This window comes from Hemitrygon akajei, chromosome 10 (assembly GCF_048418815.1).
Source record: "Hemitrygon akajei chromosome 10, sHemAka1.3, whole genome shotgun sequence".
Lineage (NCBI taxonomy): Eukaryota > Metazoa > Chordata > Chondrichthyes > Myliobatiformes > Dasyatidae > Hemitrygon > Hemitrygon akajei.
Genome location: NC_133133.1, coordinates 153,026,990 through 153,045,783, shown reverse-complemented (window position 1 = coordinate 153,045,783; position 18,794 = coordinate 153,026,990). Strand labels below are relative to the sequence as shown.

The 18,794-nt window shown below is 41.4% G+C and overlaps 1 protein-coding gene across 1 annotated transcript in view; it reads left to right on the top strand.

The window, feature by feature from the left end:
* Positions 1–18,794, top strand: part of LOC140734841 (potassium voltage-gated channel subfamily KQT member 1-like) — a 535,989-nt gene that overhangs the window by 367,065 nt on the left and 150,130 nt on the right. Inside the window, exons 16-17 of the mRNA XM_073059426.1 lie at positions 11,207–11,282; positions 15,398–15,492. Coding sequence (XP_072915527.1) covers positions 11,207–11,282; positions 15,398–15,492 — 171 coding nt within the window. The remainder of the gene's footprint in view (positions 1–11,206; positions 11,283–15,397; positions 15,493–18,794) is intronic.

Sequence of the window (18,794 nt, the reverse complement as noted above, 5' to 3'; positions counted from 1 at the left end):
ATACTTCTGTAACTTTTTTTCTCTCTTCAATACCCAGCAGCTAACTTTTGATTCTTTTTACCACTTATCAATGGTTATATCGACTAACCACTGTAATATTAGGACCTGAGAGTCATAGAAAGACTCAGTATTGAAACACAAACAAGAGAACATCTTCAGATGCCGGAAATCTGAGCAACACACACAAGATGCTGGAGGAACTCAGCAGGCTAGGCAGCATCTATGGAAAATAGTACAGTCGACGTTTTGGGCTGAGCATTGACTGTACATTTTTCCCATTGATAGTGCCTGGCTTGCTGAGTTCCTCCAGCATTTGTATGAGTTGCTCAGTATTGAAACATGCCCTTATGCCACACCAAGCACTTGCTGACCATCAACCACAATTATTATAATAATCATGTATTTATCCTATTTTTATTCTCTCCGCATTCTCATCTACTCTCCCCAGATTATACAGCTCATCTACCCATTGGGGGCAATCCACACAAGTCAATTACCGGAGCACCCGGAGGAAACTCACACAGTCATGGGGAGAACAGGCACACTCCTCCATAGGCAGCACACAGATTGCTGGAACTATGGAATATGAGGGCTAACTGTTCCACCACCGTGCACGCCGAATCAAAGAGATTGAGTCTAATTGTTTTCTGATTGTTCACCTCACTTTCTGATTGAATTTAATCACCTCGCCTTCTGTTTGCTTATTGACTTAAGTAAATTTGCAAAAAAATCATATATGCAAAAGGCATGAATTTGTAGTTCAGGTTACGAGAGCATACTGCTGTTATAACAGCATATTATGGTATGGTACTCATACGTATAAAGCAATATGAGCTGATGCCAATAAAAGTAAGAGGCACAAATTATTTATGACTGCACAGGTTTCCCTCGAAACTTAGGTGTCAACAGCAGACCTGGATTTATGAGGCTCACTTTGAGTGCCCAAATATGAATAATTGCTACTCAGTGATGACATTGAAGGCTTGCTGTTCTTTAGGCTGATGTTCTAGCAGAAAGTAAAGGCTTCAGAGAGTAAAACGGATGGAAAAGATGAAGAGGAAAATGATTAAAAAGGAGCAGATAAGATATAAGATGCAGGTAATATATAATGTTAAATTAAAGTTCAGATTTCTAAACAGAGATTGCCTGTACTACTGTAATCTCCCTTTAGCATTCAATAAATACTTGAAAAATTCTTACTGTCTGTTTAAAAAAAATGCATTCACTAATTCCAGTCTAATCCACTTTTCCCTCCAGCAGTTCACACCTGTTACAACTTAAACCTCAGTACTTTCCTTTAAGCTTTTAGAAAACCTGGAGAATTATTTTCCAAGTGTCAGAGATGGAACTCTGCACTCACAATAGAGGGGGCTTTTTTTGGTTTGCTGCCAATAAGAAGTGGTCACTGTATTAGGACCACTTCGTCTCACGTTAGTCAATGATTTGGATGATGGAATTAATGACTTTGTGGCCAAGTTTGCAAATAATAGGAAGATAGGTGGAGAGGCAGGTAGTGATGAGGAAGCAAAAAGTCTGAAGAAGGACTTAGATAGATTCCGAGAGTGGGCAAAGAAGTGGCAAATGGAATACAATGTAGGAAAATGAGTGGTCATGCACTTTGGTATAAACCAGTGATCCCACCAGGAATGGTACTGTCCCCTCCAAGGGGGCAGTTACATGTCCTTAGGGGGTGTTAGGTGAAAAAAAGTATCATCGGGGGTATTCAAGATTCTTGGGTGGAGGCGATAAGCAGCACCCTATCTTGATGCACGAGACTTGACTGACTGTTAGTAGAGCAGGCATTTCCAAAAAAAAGGATGAGGCACTGGAACCCAGGAAGAACAATAGATCTGCAGGTGGTGAGCACTCGTAGTCACAACGCGTCTGATACTTAGAAATCTCATCCAACTTTACCAACCAAACAGACATTATTGGGGATGCATGAATTAGCAACCAGGGTGCCCAACAGTTCCTCTTGACTTGTGGCACAGAACATTGGTAAGTCAAGAACACCTTCTCAACTTTCTCTATAGATCTATGAAAACAGGTCAGGCAATGATACAGTACTGGCCGGAACAAAACAGTGAAATAGAGCTAATCAGTGAATCCGCCGACACCGAGGATTCCTCTTGAGGTGTTCAAAATGACCTTGGCTTCATAAGTGCGATCAAGAACCATCTTTGGGGATTATGAGACCTTACGTGATTGGTCATTTGTGCTAACTGGAATATTATAAAGGTAGTTTGCCGAACACCAGCTCTATCCTCACTAATATTCAGCTTCCAATCTGAATCCTTGTAAATGTAATTTTCGCTGTTACGATTGTTTTCATCTTCACCTCGCCGTTACTTTGTGTGCCGCTACCATCATTCCATTCCTGTCAACTCGCCTGTCATCTTCAACATCCGAAAGGCACTCCCAGTTTTTGTTATTAGTTTATTTTAATCTATCCCCGTTAATGTTGGATAAATGCGTACGGCGTGAGCTCTACGAGTCTGAAGGTGGTGAAACCTTGAATTCTAATCCTGCTAAGAAACAGAAACTACAGAAAGTGCGTCAAAATGATGTTACAAAGCTGAAGTATGGTTTTATTCCATCCCGTCAGATCAGTGACACCCCATGTGTCTTATTTGTAGTACTGTACTGTCTAATGAAGCCATGAAACCATCAAGATTACAGAAATATTTCTGAAAAAAGACATTCTGAAAAGGCTACTTATGGTATTACTCAGTTCCAGAGGATGAAAGAGCATTTGAAAAACATTTGCCAAGAAAGCTAAAAATGACTTGACAGTGGTCTCATTGCTTCTTATAATATTTCCAAAATGACAGCAAAGTGTGGTAAATTTCATGCAATTGGTAAAAGATTAATGATGTCTGCTGTATCAGAAGTGCTCTCCACTGTTGTCAAAATAGATAGTAGTATTTTAAAATCAATGCCTCTGAGTGATAACTCTGTAGCTTGGTTTTTTGACAAAATGAGTGAAGACATTGAGTATCAACTATGCATAGAGCTACAAAAACAGAATATGGGATACAACTGGATGAGTCTACTGCGTGAGGCAATGAGGCATTGCTAATGGCATATGTACAGTTTACTAAAAATGGAAAAGTTTATAAAGAGTTTCTCTTTTGTAAAAATGTTATGAACAAATATCAACAGAGAATCAATCTACAACAAGCTCAAAATATATATTGAGGATAAAAATATTGCGGTTTGGAGCATGACATCTTGTGCAACAGATGGAGCACCATATATGACAGGTTGCCATGCTGGTTTAGTGGCATTTATGAAAAAAGAAATTCCAAGTGTGTTTATAATCTGTTGTGTAATTCATCATCAACATCTCACAGCCAAAAACCTCAGCCAGCAACTTTTTCAAGCATGACTCTTGTAATATCTGCTATCAACAAAATTAAAGCTCATCCAGTAAATAGCAGAATATTTCACCAGTCATGCCAAGACACCAATGAAGAGTTTGAACACTTGCTGCTTAACGCTGAAATGCATTGGCTGTCAAAAGGCTGCTGCTTAAAATGCTTCTTTGATCTTTTAGGCACTGTGGTTAAATTTTTGCACAAGGTTGACAAGAGCTGCAAAAGAAGATTGAACTTCTACATGGAGATGTGGGCACACCTGGCCAATCTGTATGACAAATCAACACTAAATATGAAACTGTAGGGTGACAATTTCAATTTAATCCATGCAAAAAGTGCAGACTCCACTTTTATCAGAAAATTGGAAATATGTAAGCAAAACATTGGGAGAAGAATACTCTCACAGTTTCCCTGCATGGAAAGTGTGGCACTCACTTTCACAGATGTTGATTTGCAAGAGTACTACTTACACCTGCAGTCACTGAAAAAGGATTTTCAGAATCAACCCAAGGATCTGGGAATTCTGGATGGTAATTAACCCATTTCTTTGCAAGGTGGAAGAACAGGAAGAGAGCTTACAGGAAGAAATTATCATAATTCAGAATGATGAAAAAGCAAAAATGCTTTTCAAAAATGTTGGCTTTTGTGGTATGTGGGTACACTGTCATATGAAGTTTCCTACCTTCCATCCTCCTACCTTGTTGAAAGAGGCTTCAGTGCAGTGAACCATATACTCACAAAAAAAAAGAAACTGCTTGGACAGATGGTGGGGAATCTGTGGAATTCAGTGCCATATAGCTGTAAAGGCCAAGTCATTGGCTATATTTAATGCAAAGGTTGATATGCTTCTAATGAGTATGGATGTCAAAGGTTATGGGAAGAAGGCGAAAGAATGGGGTTGAAAGGGTTAATCAAACATGATGGAATAGCAGAGCAGACTCGATTGAGTGAATGGTCTAATTCTACTCCTATGTTTTATGGTCTACTGAAGGTAGAATTTTGTCCTTTCTGGCAATAAATGAAGATATTCATTCAGTGGGCACACAGTCTAGAGCATTTGACCTATGTAAGTTCTTTCTTTCATTACTCCCCAATGTTGCAAACATTGGAAAGGTTGCAGTTCTGTATATAATGAAAGCAGATGCCCAGAACACATTCCGCCGCTTTTTATTTTGTGCGTGCAGAGGTAAAATTGTCTGGAGCTCAAAGCTTCGGAGATGTTAACTCCTGCACCTGATTAACAGATCCTGATAAAGTTTCCACCTGAAGCTAATGAGAATAAACAAACCAGTTAGCAGAATGTTGGACCACTGACCATATCTTGTCCTCACCAGATGACTAAACATATAGACATGCCTTCACTCTGTCCCTGGGTCCACCTCCATAGATCCATCAAATTCTGTGCAATTGATAGGATTGTTAAGACAGCCTTTGGTGTGGTGGGCTTCATTAGTCAGTGCACTGAGTTCAAGAGTAATGAGGTAATGATGCAGCTCTGTAAAACTGGTTACATCACATTTGGAATGCTGTGTTCAATTCTAGTCACCTCATTACAGGAAGGATGTGGAAACTTCAGAGAGGATGCAGATGAGATTTACCCGAATGCTGCCTGAATTAGGGAGCATGTCTTATGAGGAGAAGTTGAGCGAGCTCAGGCTTTCTGCTTTGGAGCGAAGGAGGATGAGAGATGACTTGATAGAGGTACAGAAGCTGATAAGAGACATAGGTAGAGTGGACAACCAGTGCCCTTTTTCCCAGGGTGACAATGGCTAATATGAGAGGGCATAATTTTAAAACGATTGGAAGAAAGTATAGCAGGATGTCAGAGGTAGGGTTTCTTACACAGAGAAAGGTAAGTGCATGGAATGCATTCCCCAGGTTAGTGGTAGAGGTAAATATATTCGGGATATTTAAGAGATTCTTAGATTAGCACACAGCTGAAAGAAAAATGCAGTGCTCCTTAGGAGGGAAGGGTTATATTGATCATTTAAAATGTCAGCACATCATGGGCCAAAGGGCCTATACTATGCTGAACTTCTCTCTGTTTTATGTTCTATGTCCACCTGAAGTGATAAGTCTGCCATTTCAGAATCAGATTTGGATTTATTATTACCAACATATATCGTGAAAGTTGTTGTTTTGCTACAGCAGTTCAGTGCAAGACATAAAAACAATTAATACAAGTTACAAAAATAAAAGAAGTACAAAGGATGAATAATGAGTTAGTATTCATGGGTTCAGGGACCTTTCAGAAATCTGATGGCGAGGTATAAAAAACACTTTTAAAATATTGAGTGTGGGTCGTTAGGTACTTGTACCTCTTCCTCTATGGTACTAACGTGAAGAGGGCATGTCCTCATGGTGATGGTCTTTATTGATGGAGGTCGCCTTCTTGAGACACAACCTCTTGAAGATTTCCTTGAGGGTGGTGGGGATGGGGGGGTGGTTTTGCCTCTGATGGAACAAACTGGCTCGCAAGCCTCTTGAGATCCTGTACATTAGAACCTCTACAGCAGACTATGATGCAACCAGTCAGAATGCTTTCCACTGTACTCCTGTAGAAATTTGCAAGAATCTTTGGCGACATACTAAATCTCCTTAAACTCTGAATGAAGTAGAGCTGTTGGCATGCCTTTGTCATGATTACACCAATGTGGTGGGCCCAGGTTAGATACTTTGAGATATTGATGCCCAGGAAGTTAAAGTACCGTAGTTGACCTTTTCTACCATTGACCCCCTCAATGAGGATTGGTGTGTGCTCCCCTGACTTCCCTTCCTAAAGTTCACAATCACTTCGTAGGTCTTACTGATGTTGAGCACATGGTTGTTATTCTGACATCACTTAACTAGCTGATCTATCACTCGTCTGTATGCCTTCCCAATATCATCTGAGATTCTGCCAACAACGGTGGTGTCATTGGCAAATAAATGGATGGCGTCAGAGTTGTGCCTAGTGATGTGTAGACAGAGTAGTGCAGTGAGGTAAGCACGCATCCTTGAGATGCACATGTGTTAATTGTCAGCAAGGAGAAGATGTTATTACTGATCTGCACTAACTGTGGTCTCCTGATGAGGAAGTCAAGGATTCAGTTGCAGAGGGAGGTACAGAGACCCTGCTTCTAAAGTTTGTTGATTAGTAATGAGAAGATGATGGTATTTATTGAAGTTCAAAGTAAAATTTATTATCAGAATACATACATGTCACCACATACAACCCTGAGATTTTTTTTCCTGCAGGCAAATCTATAGAACAGTAACTGTAGACATCAGGAACTGTTAATTGTAAACAAACTGTGCCAATGCAGATATAAATAAATAGCAATAAATAACGAGCACGAAATAACAAAATAACAGAGAACTTCAATGAGTGTAGCTATCCCCTATTGTTCAAGAGCCTGATGGTTGAGGGGTAGTAACTGTTCTTGAACCTGGTGGTGTGAGTCCTGAGGCTCCTGTACCTTCTACCTGATGGCAGCAGCAAGAAAAGAGCATGGTCTGGGTGGTGAGGATCTTTGATGATGGATGCTGCTTTTCCACAGCAATGTTTCATATAGATGTACTCAGTGGTTGGCAGGGCTCTACCTGTGATGTACTGGGTCGAAACCACCACCTCTTGCAGGGTTTTCTGCTGCTCAGAGGCATTGGTGTTCCCATACCAGGCCGTAATGCAGCCAGTCAGCACAGCACACCTTCCACCACACATACAGAGAGGTTTTCAATGACATGCCGAACCTCCACAGACTCCTGAGGAAGTAGAGGTGCTGTCGTTGATTACTGAGCTGTAATCCATAAACAGCAACCTGACGTATGTTTTGATGTTGTCTAGGTGCTCCGAAACTGGGTGGAAAGCCATTGAGATGGTTTCTGCAGTAGCCATATTATGGCAGTAGGGAAAGTGCAGCAGGTCTAGGTCATTGAGTAGGCAGGAGTAAGTTCTAGCCACGACCAACCTTTCACAGTAGATGTGAGTGCTACTGAGTGGTAATCATTGAGACAGCTCTTCTTGGGCACCGGCATGATTCATGCACTTTTGAAGCAGATTGGAACCTCTGACTGCACAATGAAATGTTGAAGATGCCCTTGAGCAGCCAGTAGGCCAGTGCAGGTTTTCAGTAACTTGCCCGGTACATCATCAGGGGCTGATGACTTCTGAGGGTACACCCTCTCGAAGGATGTTCTGACATCAGCCTTTCACAGAGATCACAGGGACACCAGAAGCCGTGGGGATTTGTGTAGGCATAGTGTTATTTTTCCCTTCAAAGCACGCATGATAACTCTATTGTGTGATTAATTGCATTGCCTGATTACCATTTTGTCAAGCATATTTTATGTGCTGGGGAAATCTTCATTCTATGTTGTTCATCTATTCACTGAGCAACATAGTGATCTTGTTGGTAGAGCTGCTGTCTTACAGCTCCAGTCCTCTGGACCAATGTTGATCACCGGTGTAGTCTGCAAAGTTTACACACTTTCCCTGCAGGCACCCAAGTTTATTTCAAAGTCCCAAAGATATCCAAGTCGTTTAATTGGCCACTCCACTGTCTGTTGCCCTGAGTGCATGGGGGAATTGATGGGAATGGGGCGAGAATAAAATTGATATTACTATTGGCTTTTTGTAACTTGGTGCTTTATGGTCAGCATGGATGGAGTAGGCAAAAGGTCCTGTTCGCATGTTATATGACTACTTAACACTGCACTATGACTCCTTGAGCTTTCCCACCAGCACTGTCTTCACACCATCCTCAACGTCCACTGGAGTGACTTCGTCGCCAACATCGAAGTCCTCGAACAGGCGGAGGTCACCAGCATCAAGGCCATGCTGTTGAAGACGCAGCTGCGCCGGGCAGGGCACGTCTCCAGGATGGAGGATCATCGCCTGCCCAAGATTGTGCTGTATGGCGAACTCACCACTGGCCACCATGACAGAGGGGCACTGAAAAAGAGGTACACGGACTCTCTGAAAAAATCCCTTGGTGCCTGTCACATTGACTTTCGCCAGTGGTCTACTCTAGCCTCTGGTCGCGAGGCCTGGCAACACACCATTCATCAGTCTGTCTCCTCCTTCGAGAACGCAAGCAGAGCTGGCCTTGAGGACAAAAGGAGAAGGAGGAAGAACTGTGACACAGCAGCACAAAACCCAGAACAGAATTTCCCTTGCAGCCACTGTGGCCGGATCTCCCTGTCCCGTATTGGCCTCGTCAGCCACCGGCAAGCCTGCAGCAGACGTGAGCAGCCCCCTTCCTAAATCTTTGTTCGCGAAGCCAAGCCGTGAATGAGTGAAGTAAGCAGATGATCTCTGTTTGCAAAGCTATTTGTCACTGTAACTATTATGCATTAACAAGTATTCAAGCTGTGCAAGTAAATGCAAATATACATCTTTCACTATTATTTCTGAAAGGATAATTCAATAATTCCATTACAAGAAATTGTAAAGAATAGGGAATACTGAAAAAGCCACTTCATTTCAAGAGAGCTGAACCGACTCACTATTAAGTGGTGATACTTGAGGAGGATTATTTGCTATGTGTAAGAGAAGGTTAGATACACAAAAGGGAGAGTGGAAACAGAGAGTTTTGCTGATTATTGGAATGACCAGTGACTCTAAAGAAAGATATGTGGTTCATTAGGCAGAGTGGTCTGTTTCTGCCCTGTACTTTTTAAAATCTCTATTTGAAACTTACTGAATTGTGTTGTTGTGGTAAATGTAAAGCATCACAGTTGAACACAGAACATGATTTTTCTTCAGCGATGTTGACAGGAATATATGTAAAAAATGTTATTCTTAGTAAAGAAATGTTATGAATTGCATCACACAAACCCACCTCTAATTTTTAATAACAACTTGACTGTGGGTTGGTGGCAAGGCAAGTTCCAAACCCATCAAGAGTTGTAACTGTCAAGCAAGCCCAATTAGTTTTAACCACTTTGATTCATTTGAATGAAGCTGGTCTGTCATCGCACCAAAATAAGTAGGAAACGGTAGTGGATCACTGATGAAGTTTGAGCCTCAGGAACTTACTGAAAATATAAATCATGGGAGTTAGTTTTGGGAAAGTCCTGAGGGAGAATGAGGAATATCTTGTTACACCTGACTACAAAATCTATCTTACACTTATGTCACTGGTCTTCAGACTGCATAAAAATAACCGCCTCAGTTGTGGTTTTTGCCACCTGCTCAGGAAACAGATTAAATTGGAGCAAAACATGATCAGGTAAATGTCAGGCTATTTTCATTGGGTGTGTAGGATTAAAATCACCCCTTATGCATTTCAAATTTGATCTCATTGCTCTTTATGTCCACACCTGGAGAAAAGCTACATTCCAATCAAAAGGTTGAATCTATGTTTAATAAGATAAGCCACTTTGACATTATTTGTGACACTCCAAAAAAAAACCCATAATTACAGTGAAAAATCTACTCCTATTTTTTTACTAAGGCCAACAGGGGAATTTATGGAGTTCCCTGTGGAAATGGCTCTAATACAAAAAATATTTGGTAGTAGTGAGGTGGGGAAAGGTACCTGTGTAATTTTCTTTATGGATCTTCCTTTGCTCCCTTAGGCCAATGCAGAAATAACCGCCTGCTCCTCTGTCTAAATACATTACTATGCAACTGCGAATTGTACCTCCTAACGACAGGATGCACAACTGTTGCTCCCTCCCCATCAACGTCAACGTGGGTGCTGTGTGCTGAGCCCACTGCTGTACACTCTGCTCACACATGACTGCACAGCCAAACCCTTGAGCAATCACATTGCCAAGTTCACTGTTGACACGACAGTAGTGGGGCTCATCTCCAATAACAATGAGACAGCCTGCAGAGAGGACGTAGGAAAGCTTGAGGCCTCGTGGCAGGCAAGTAACCTCTTCCTTAATGTCAACAGGACTAAAGAGGTAGTTATCAACTTCAGCAGGATTCGCACCATTCACACCCCCCTTTGCATCGGCAGCACAGCAGTGGAAACTGTGAGCAGTTTCAATCTCCTGGGAGTTCACGTCTCACACAGCATTTCATGGTCCCAGAACACATCCGACTCAGTTAAGAAAGCTCACCAATTCATCCACTTACCGAGAAGGCTGAAGAGAGTAGGACTGTGCACATCAGGACTCACGCTATTCTGCAGATGTGTAGTAGAGAGTATTCTAACAAGCTGCATCACAGCTTGGTACAGAAACTGCACTGCTCCGGAGAGGAAGGCTCTACAACGGGTAGTCAAAACTGTCCAACGCATCACTGACACCAAACTACTCGGCATCAAGAAGATGTATACGGAAAGGTGTTGAAAAAGGGCCAGTAACATCATGAGAGATCGCACCCACCCTGCTCGTGGACTGTTTGTCCCACTCCCATCAGGGAGGAGGCTACATAGCACCCACACTAGAACCGCAACTCAAAAAGTTACTCTACCCGAGCAGTAAGACTGATCAACACCTCCACCACTACTTTATTATTTCCCATCTGTCACCTTATGTACAGCCTAGCATTTATGGACGTGCAATCAATCTATATCATCAGCTAAGCTTATGTATTTGTATTTATTGTGTGTTTTATTATTGTTATTGTGTTCTTCATCTTTTGTAGTTTATTTTGTGCTGCATCAGAGTAACAATAATTTTGTTTTCCTTACACTTGTGTACAGGAAATGATGTTAAATAATCTTGAAAATTCTAACAATCCTAGTTTGGCCATCTATCCCAAATCAGAGAAGGAACTTCTTGTCTATATGACAAGTCAGCCATTCAACATATTTATAAATTGGTTTAATATTATTCACTGAGATATTCATAAACATTACATTTTATTCTTTCTTGTCCTGACTATTTTACAGATTAACCGAAGCACATAGGGCCGCTGTAAAAGTTATTCGACGTATGCAGTATTTTGTTGCCCGGAGAAAATTTCAGGTGAGGAATAACATTCAATTCAATAAAGTCAAAACCCTGTCAGTACTCTCAACAGGTCAAAAGAAAAGGAAATAAATGTGCTGGGGAAGGTTTCTGAATTTTAGCCCAGATTTATATTTTGAGAAGGGAGATGTTGAAATTTTTTGATTAGAGATACCAGTGATATCTCTGATATGAGTTGGAATGTGCTGAATTATTCTTCCAGATCTGGGCTGCTCAGTATCAGCACCAAATGGAGCTACGTATAATGTTAGAAGTAAATGGGTTAATGGGTTAGAAATAAATGGGTAGGCCACTTAGAACAGAGATGCGGAAAAGCAGAGAGTGGTGGATATGTGGAATGCTCTGCCCCAGAAGGAAGTGGAGGCTAAGTCTCTGGATGCTTTCAAGAGAGAGTTAGATAGAGCTCTTATAGATAGCGAGGTCAAGGGATATGAGGAGAGGGCAGGAGCGGGGTACTGATTGTGTATGATCAGCCATGATCACAGTGAATGGCGGTGCTGGCTAGCAGGGCTGAATGGCCTACTCCTGCACCTACTGTCTATTGTCTATTATAAGTTGGAGAATGGCCTAGTTTAAGAAAACAGTTTCTTGTTCTTTGCTATTATGCCATTTAGTCTGGTTAAAGCAAATTTATCATAATAAAATGTCATATTAATTTAAAGCATGTCCTTCATTTATTTTTCCATATGCTTAATAACATTACCAACTGTCCATCTGTGATTGTCACTTACCCTGATTCTCATGCAGGAAGATGGCTATCCTGAAAAATCAACTCCATAGATTCATCCTTCAGATGAATTCACATTCTAAGAAACATTGTACATGTTCTTTCCCATTACACAGGAAGAATGTGCAGACATTGCAGGCTAGGCGAGTACTGGAGGGAGTCCTTCCACAGACTTTCACGTTGATTCCTTCATACTTACTGTCAGAGAAGATTGGTACTTCTCAGTTGCCTACCGACAGAATTAAATATTGGCAATCCACAAATTACAAAACCGTCAGTCATGTTGATTTCATCGGAGAATGAAATGTGATCATGTTCATAAGGCTGAATTACAGCATTCTTGTCCTGCCAGTTCTAATTCATTACCACACATTTGAGCAGAAGCACGTTAACTAGCTGCTGTGCGGCAACCCAATGCATGTTTTATTTGTGGGGCTGCTGCTGGAAAATTCAGCAGTATCTGAGGCCCACGGTAGAATGTGCCAGGGATATTGGGTTAATGTCAGGCTATGGTTGGAGTGTATCTGAGTCCTGACCTTCATGTGGTAAATGGACCATGGGTAAAGGTGGACAGTGTTAGAGACTGTGCCACTGGTAAAGGAGAAGGACTGAGAATTACTTGAGGTGGCCTTTGATCTAGGCATTAATGCTGTAACTGGAGGCTTAAGTCAGCAGTCAGTATCTTGGGTTGAAAAGTCACCTGTCAGGGAGCTAGGTCAGTCCAAGTAACAAAAGTAGCAATCTAGTGGATAGGGGGACAGTGATGAAGTTTGGCAAAAGTTGCAAGGTGCTAATTATTTTATAAAAATGTGTGTTATTGGTGTGAAGCAAAAGACATAAAGTTGGGCTGGCTGATGGTGTAGTGGCATCAGCACTGGACTCTGGGATGGATGGTCCAGAGTTCAGATCTGGCCTGGTCCCAACCTGGGCAGCAGCAGTCGAAAGGCCTGAAGAAGCACGGAAGAAAGGCCTGGCAATCTACTTCTGTATCTTGCCATGAGTCAACGACGACTTGACGGCTTTCAACAACAAAGGACGTAAACTAATTATCAGAGATCTTCTTGAGTGTTGACATGTTAAGTTTTGCAGAATAACACGTCATAGACAGCTTGAAAGCCCTTGAATGTATGAATGGCCTGTGGACAATGAGGGATCCTCATATGCACTGAAGTATATGGAGGTAGCTTCCACACAGGTGCTACAAACTCTTAATCACTGCTGAGCATATCAGAGTCCTGTCACATCAAATCACAATCCTTGCAGTAAATCCCTGACCAATGTTCATACTTTCATTTTTGTAGAGAATCAAAAAATGTGTCATGTGATCATCTGTTGTCTTCCTTGGAGAGTGGAGGCTATGCTGTCAGTCGGGACTTCAGGAGCAGTTAGCAGGCAATGAATTCACAGTCGTTCTGACAAGGATTCATTCTGTGTGGCTCTTGCTTACTATGCACCAACATGCAGTTAAAGAGATAGTTGGCTTTTCAAGAAAGCAGAGCAGACAGCAGTGCCTCAGTGAAAAGAATGATCATTAAAGACAGCAGAAATTTTGTAGCATTAAGAAAGACTACCATGCATCATATTAGTGATTGCGACGAGCATGGAGGGGTCCAACTCAAGTCAGAATGAGAACTTTGCGTCAGTATCTTTATCCATGGTCAGAGTGGATGACAACATGGAAGGTCAGTCAAGGCATCCAAGTGAAACCATGTTGCTATTGAGCACTGCTGTGATTGGAAGGATCTCCTGTCAAACCCTGTTGTAGTTTGAAGTAGCATCATTGAAATGCCTTCCAGTAAGCTACATCCGACCCATGAAAGAGTGCCTTCAAATGGTCTTAGAGTCATAAAGAAGTACATCACAGAAACAGGCCCTTTGACCCATCTAGTCCATGCTGAACTTTTTAAACTGCCTACTCCCATCAACCTGCTCCGGGACCATAGCCCTCCATACCCCTACTATCCATGTACCTAACCAAACTTCTCTTAAGAGTTGAAATCGAACTCGCATACCCCACTTGCACTGGCAGCTTGTTCCACACTCTCACCACCCTCTGAGTGAAGAAGTGTCCCCTCAGGTTCTCCTTAAATTCTTCACTTTTCACCCGTAACCCATGACCTGTAGTTGTAGTCCCATCCAACCTCACTGGAGAAAGCCTGCTTGCATTTACCTATCTATAACCTCATAATTTTGTAAACCTCTATCAAATCTCCTCTCAATCTTCTTTATTGCAAGCAATAAAGTCCTAACCTATTCAATCTTTCCATATAACTCTGATCCTCCAGTCCTAGGCAACATTCTTGTAAATTTTCTCTGCACTCTTTCAACCTTATTTACATCTTTCCTATAGGTAGGTTATGAAAACTGCACACAATAATCCAAATTAGGCCTCACCAACACCTTATACAATTTCAACATAACACCTCATCCCCAGTACTTAACCTCCTCAGACACATCTTCAGGTAGCCAAGTCGAGCGGTCAGTAATGCACACTTTTATCTGGCTGACAATTTAAAAGACTACAAAGTATCTTACTACTGCTCCCTACCTTATGCACCCTGTACATTGATAGAGCTTACACTGGCTGAATTAATGGAGTTTTGAATACACCTTTGTGGATCCATTACCTGGCTCTGCTGCATGAATGTGTACATTGTTGGTGTGGTAGGGATAAGAGGAAAGTGTAAATGACCCAATGCTGGAGAAACTCATCGTTTCAGTAATATCATTAAAATGGACATGACTAAGTGGTGGAGTGGATGGGTGCTGGAAAAGGACCTCACAAAGAAGCAGATATTTTGAGTTAAAATGCATGGAAACTCACTAGAAATGAGATCTGACTTTTTATCTGTCTTTCTGTTCACACTCCACCTGGTATCACCCTTGGCTCTGAGGTAGTATTCTTACATCTGGATCAGAAGTTTGCACGTTGAAACCTCACTCCAGATATGTGCATGTAGCTGTATGAACCAAGGGAATGTGGTCTTCTGAGACATGCTATTTTTAATGATAAGATTGTATACCAAAGTTCTTTCTGCCCTTTCAATTTGAAGGGGAGTCATTTGGTAATCAGAGCAGGTTTTATTTTCCAATCAGCTTAGTAAAATGATTTAAGTACTTCTCTATGAATTACATGTGTGACCCTATTATACACAAAGTGGCTACTAAATTTTACTACATTATAATGACAACTATATTTCATGAATAATCATGACTGTGAAGTAATGCCAAATGTGATCAAAGGTACTATACAAGTCAGATTTTATCTTTTGATTGTCAAAAGAGAGGAATTTCCATTTATACATCTATACTTGCTGCTGCAAGTTTCAGTGTTTACTGATTTTGTAATTGTTAAATTCATAGTATTTTGGGGATTATTTCACAGCAAGCACGAAAACCGTATGATGTACGAGATGTTATTGAACAATATTCCCAGGGACATCTGAATATGATGGTCCGGATCAAAGAACTACAACGAAGGTAAACTTTAATAAATATTCCACCAACTGCTATAGTCTATTTCTTGTAGTTCCAGCAATATTTATTTAATTATCATTCATCTCCATTTATTTACATCTTCTCCAAAAAGACTGGTAATGATTCATTAGTTTTCACCACCCTCTTTCTGTTGGCAATTACACATCACACACATTCCTTGTATTTTCTAAACATTCCCCTTTCTCTGTCACCTGGAACATGTTTTTTTCTCTCTAACATTTCCTCGTTCTGATAAAATAGTTGCGAGATTCAAATGATAAACTTGTTTCATTTTCCATAGATGCTGCCTGACCTGATAAGTATTTACAGAATTTTGTTTTTAATTCAGATTTCTAACATCTGCAGTTCTTTTTATTTTTCAGAAGTGAGTGACTTGCCTTTCTGTTCAGATGTCAAACAAATCAAATCAGTTTAATATGAATAATTACTGATCAATTTCATTCATTTGGGTGCAATGTTATTGGTCTATTGAGGAACTGGTCAATCAAATAACATACTTTCCATGGTGAAATTCTTCTTTTGTGCCTATTTCCATCATGATGGATAGGTTGATAATTCTAACATTTTGAAAAATTAGTGACTAAACCTGCCTATCATTTTCATTTAATTTTTTTTAAAAATCCCAGCAAACTGATTTTTTTCCACATTGACCTTGCTTTCACCCTGAATATTAGAACTTGTTGGAAATGTCAAATAAATTTCTGCTTCAAGCTTTTATGGACAAACCTTCTGTGTACCTGTGGGTATATAATCATACAGGTGAGAGAGAGAGAAGGAGAAAGAGGGTGAGGGAGAGAGAAAGGGAGAGATGTTTTTATCCTATTACTATGAAAAGAACAACACTATCATCACCTAATTTTGCAGTTTCAGCATCCTAATGCTCACCATTGACCAAAAGCTGAATTGAACTGGCCACGTAAGCACCGTGATGCCAAGAGCCTGTTCGAGACTGGTCATGATCTAGCCAGTCACTCTCCTCCTGACAGCCTAAAGCCTTTTCACCATAGTTTTCCTCATTTGTTTATTTATTGGGATGCAGGAATGTTAGTGATAGAATGGATTGGCAATGATTCCTGCTCATCCTTAATTACCATTAAGAAGGTGATAGTGAATGGCCTTTTCAAACTGCTGTAGTTCTTTGGATGAAGGTACTTGCACAGCTGAAGGATAGGAAATTTTGGTATTTAAACCTATTAATGAAGGAATGGGAGGGAATATATTTCCATGTCAGGTTGTTATGTGTCACGTAGGGAACCTGCAGGTGGCGACATTCCCATGTATCTAATGTTCTTATCCTTTCTGGTGATGGTGGCTACAATTTTGGAAGATGCTATCGGAGTAGCATGCAAGTAAATGAAGTACAGTCAGTTGATGTCACACTCTACAGCCACAATGAAACAGTTGTAAATGGAAAGAATCTTTCGAATAGTAGATGTGGAGCCAATCGACTGATTGTTCAGGAAATTATTGAGCTTCTTGAGTTTATTGGAACTGTGCTCATCCAGCAAAGGGCATTTCATCTTACTCCACAGTTTTGCTTTGAAGGTGGTAGAAAGGCTTTAGGCTGTCAGGAAGAGAGTGACTGACTAGATCATGCAATTGATTCCTGGTGTCACTGTGCTTATGTGGCCAGTTCAATTCAGTTTTTGGTCAATGGTGACCATCAGGACGTTGATACTGAAAAGTTAGGCGATGATAGTCTCACTGAATACTCTAATACAATTAAATACATGAACTCGTCCTTTGACTACCTCACAAAAATATTTTACTTCATTGATCAAGACAGATTAGGGCGAGTCCTTCATGAATTTAGTGCTCCTCAGAAATTCATTCTACTCTTGTCACGTAGAGAAGATACAAACAATTATCCCAATTTCTGGGTCCACCCCAACCCAATTTCAGTGTAGATTTGGGTAAAGCGAAGCTGCTTAATTCCCTAGACTGTCGTCTCAGTCCTTCTTGCTTCACCTCCATTCCTCACCTCCAACTCCCTTCCATTTGGAATTAGGGTTCATCAGGATGTTCATCTGAAACCATTCAGCATCAGTTAGCTACATTTTAGCATCAAAATCACCAAAAACATCAGTTATTGCCATCACCCTCCACCTGGCCCTAACCCATCTGGACAAAAAAGACACGTACGTTCTAATGCTGTTCATAGACTTCAGTTCAGCATTCAACACAATCATCCCCCAGAAACTGACTGGAAAGCTGAGCCTACTGGATCTGAACACCCCCCTCTGCAACTGGATCCCAGACTTCCTGACTGGGAGACCTCAGTCAGTCCGGATCAGAAGCAGCATCTCCAACACCATCACACTGAGCACGGGGGCCCCCCAGGGCTGTGTGCTCAGTCCACTGCTGTTCACTCTGCTGACCCATGACTGTGCTGCAACACACAGCTCAAACCACATCATCAAGTTCGCTGATGACACGACGTGGTGGGTCTCATCAGCAAGAACGACGAATCAGCTTACAGAGAGGAGGTACAGCGGCTAATGGACGGTGCAGAGCCAACAACCTGTCTCTGAATGTGAACGAAACAAAATAGGTGGTTGTTGACTTCAGGAGGGCACGGAACGACCACTCCCCGCTGAACATCAATGGCTCCTCGGTAGAGATCATTAAAAGCACCAAATTTCTTGGTGTTCACCTGGCGGAGAATCTCAACTGGTCCCTCAACACCAGCTCCATAGCAAAGAAAGCCCAGCAGCATCTCTACTTTCTGCGAAGGCTGAGGAAAATCCATCTCCCACCCCCCCATCCTCATCACATTCTACAAGGGTTGTATTGAGAGCATCCTGAGCAGCTGCATCACTGCCTGGTTTGGAAATTGCACCATCTTGGATCGCAAGACCCTGCAGCGGATAGTGAGGTCAGCTGAGAAGATCATCGGGGTCTCTCTTCCCACCATTATAGACATTTACACTACACACTGCATCCACAAAACAAACAGCATTTTGAAGGACCCCACAGACCCCTCATACAAACTCTTCTCCCTCCTGCCATCTGGGAAAAGGCACCGAAGCATTCGGGCTCTCACGACCAGACTATGTAACAGTTTCTTCCCCCAAGCTATCAGACTCCTCAATATCCAGAGCCTGGACTGACACCAACTTACTGCCCTCTTGTCTTGATTATTATTTATTGTAATGCCTGCACTGCTTTGCACACTTTATGCAGTCCTGGGTAGGTCTGTAGTCTAGTTTTTTTTTTCTGTGTTGCTTTTTACGTAGTTCAGTCTATTTTTTGTACTGTGTCATGTAACACCATGGTCCTGAAAA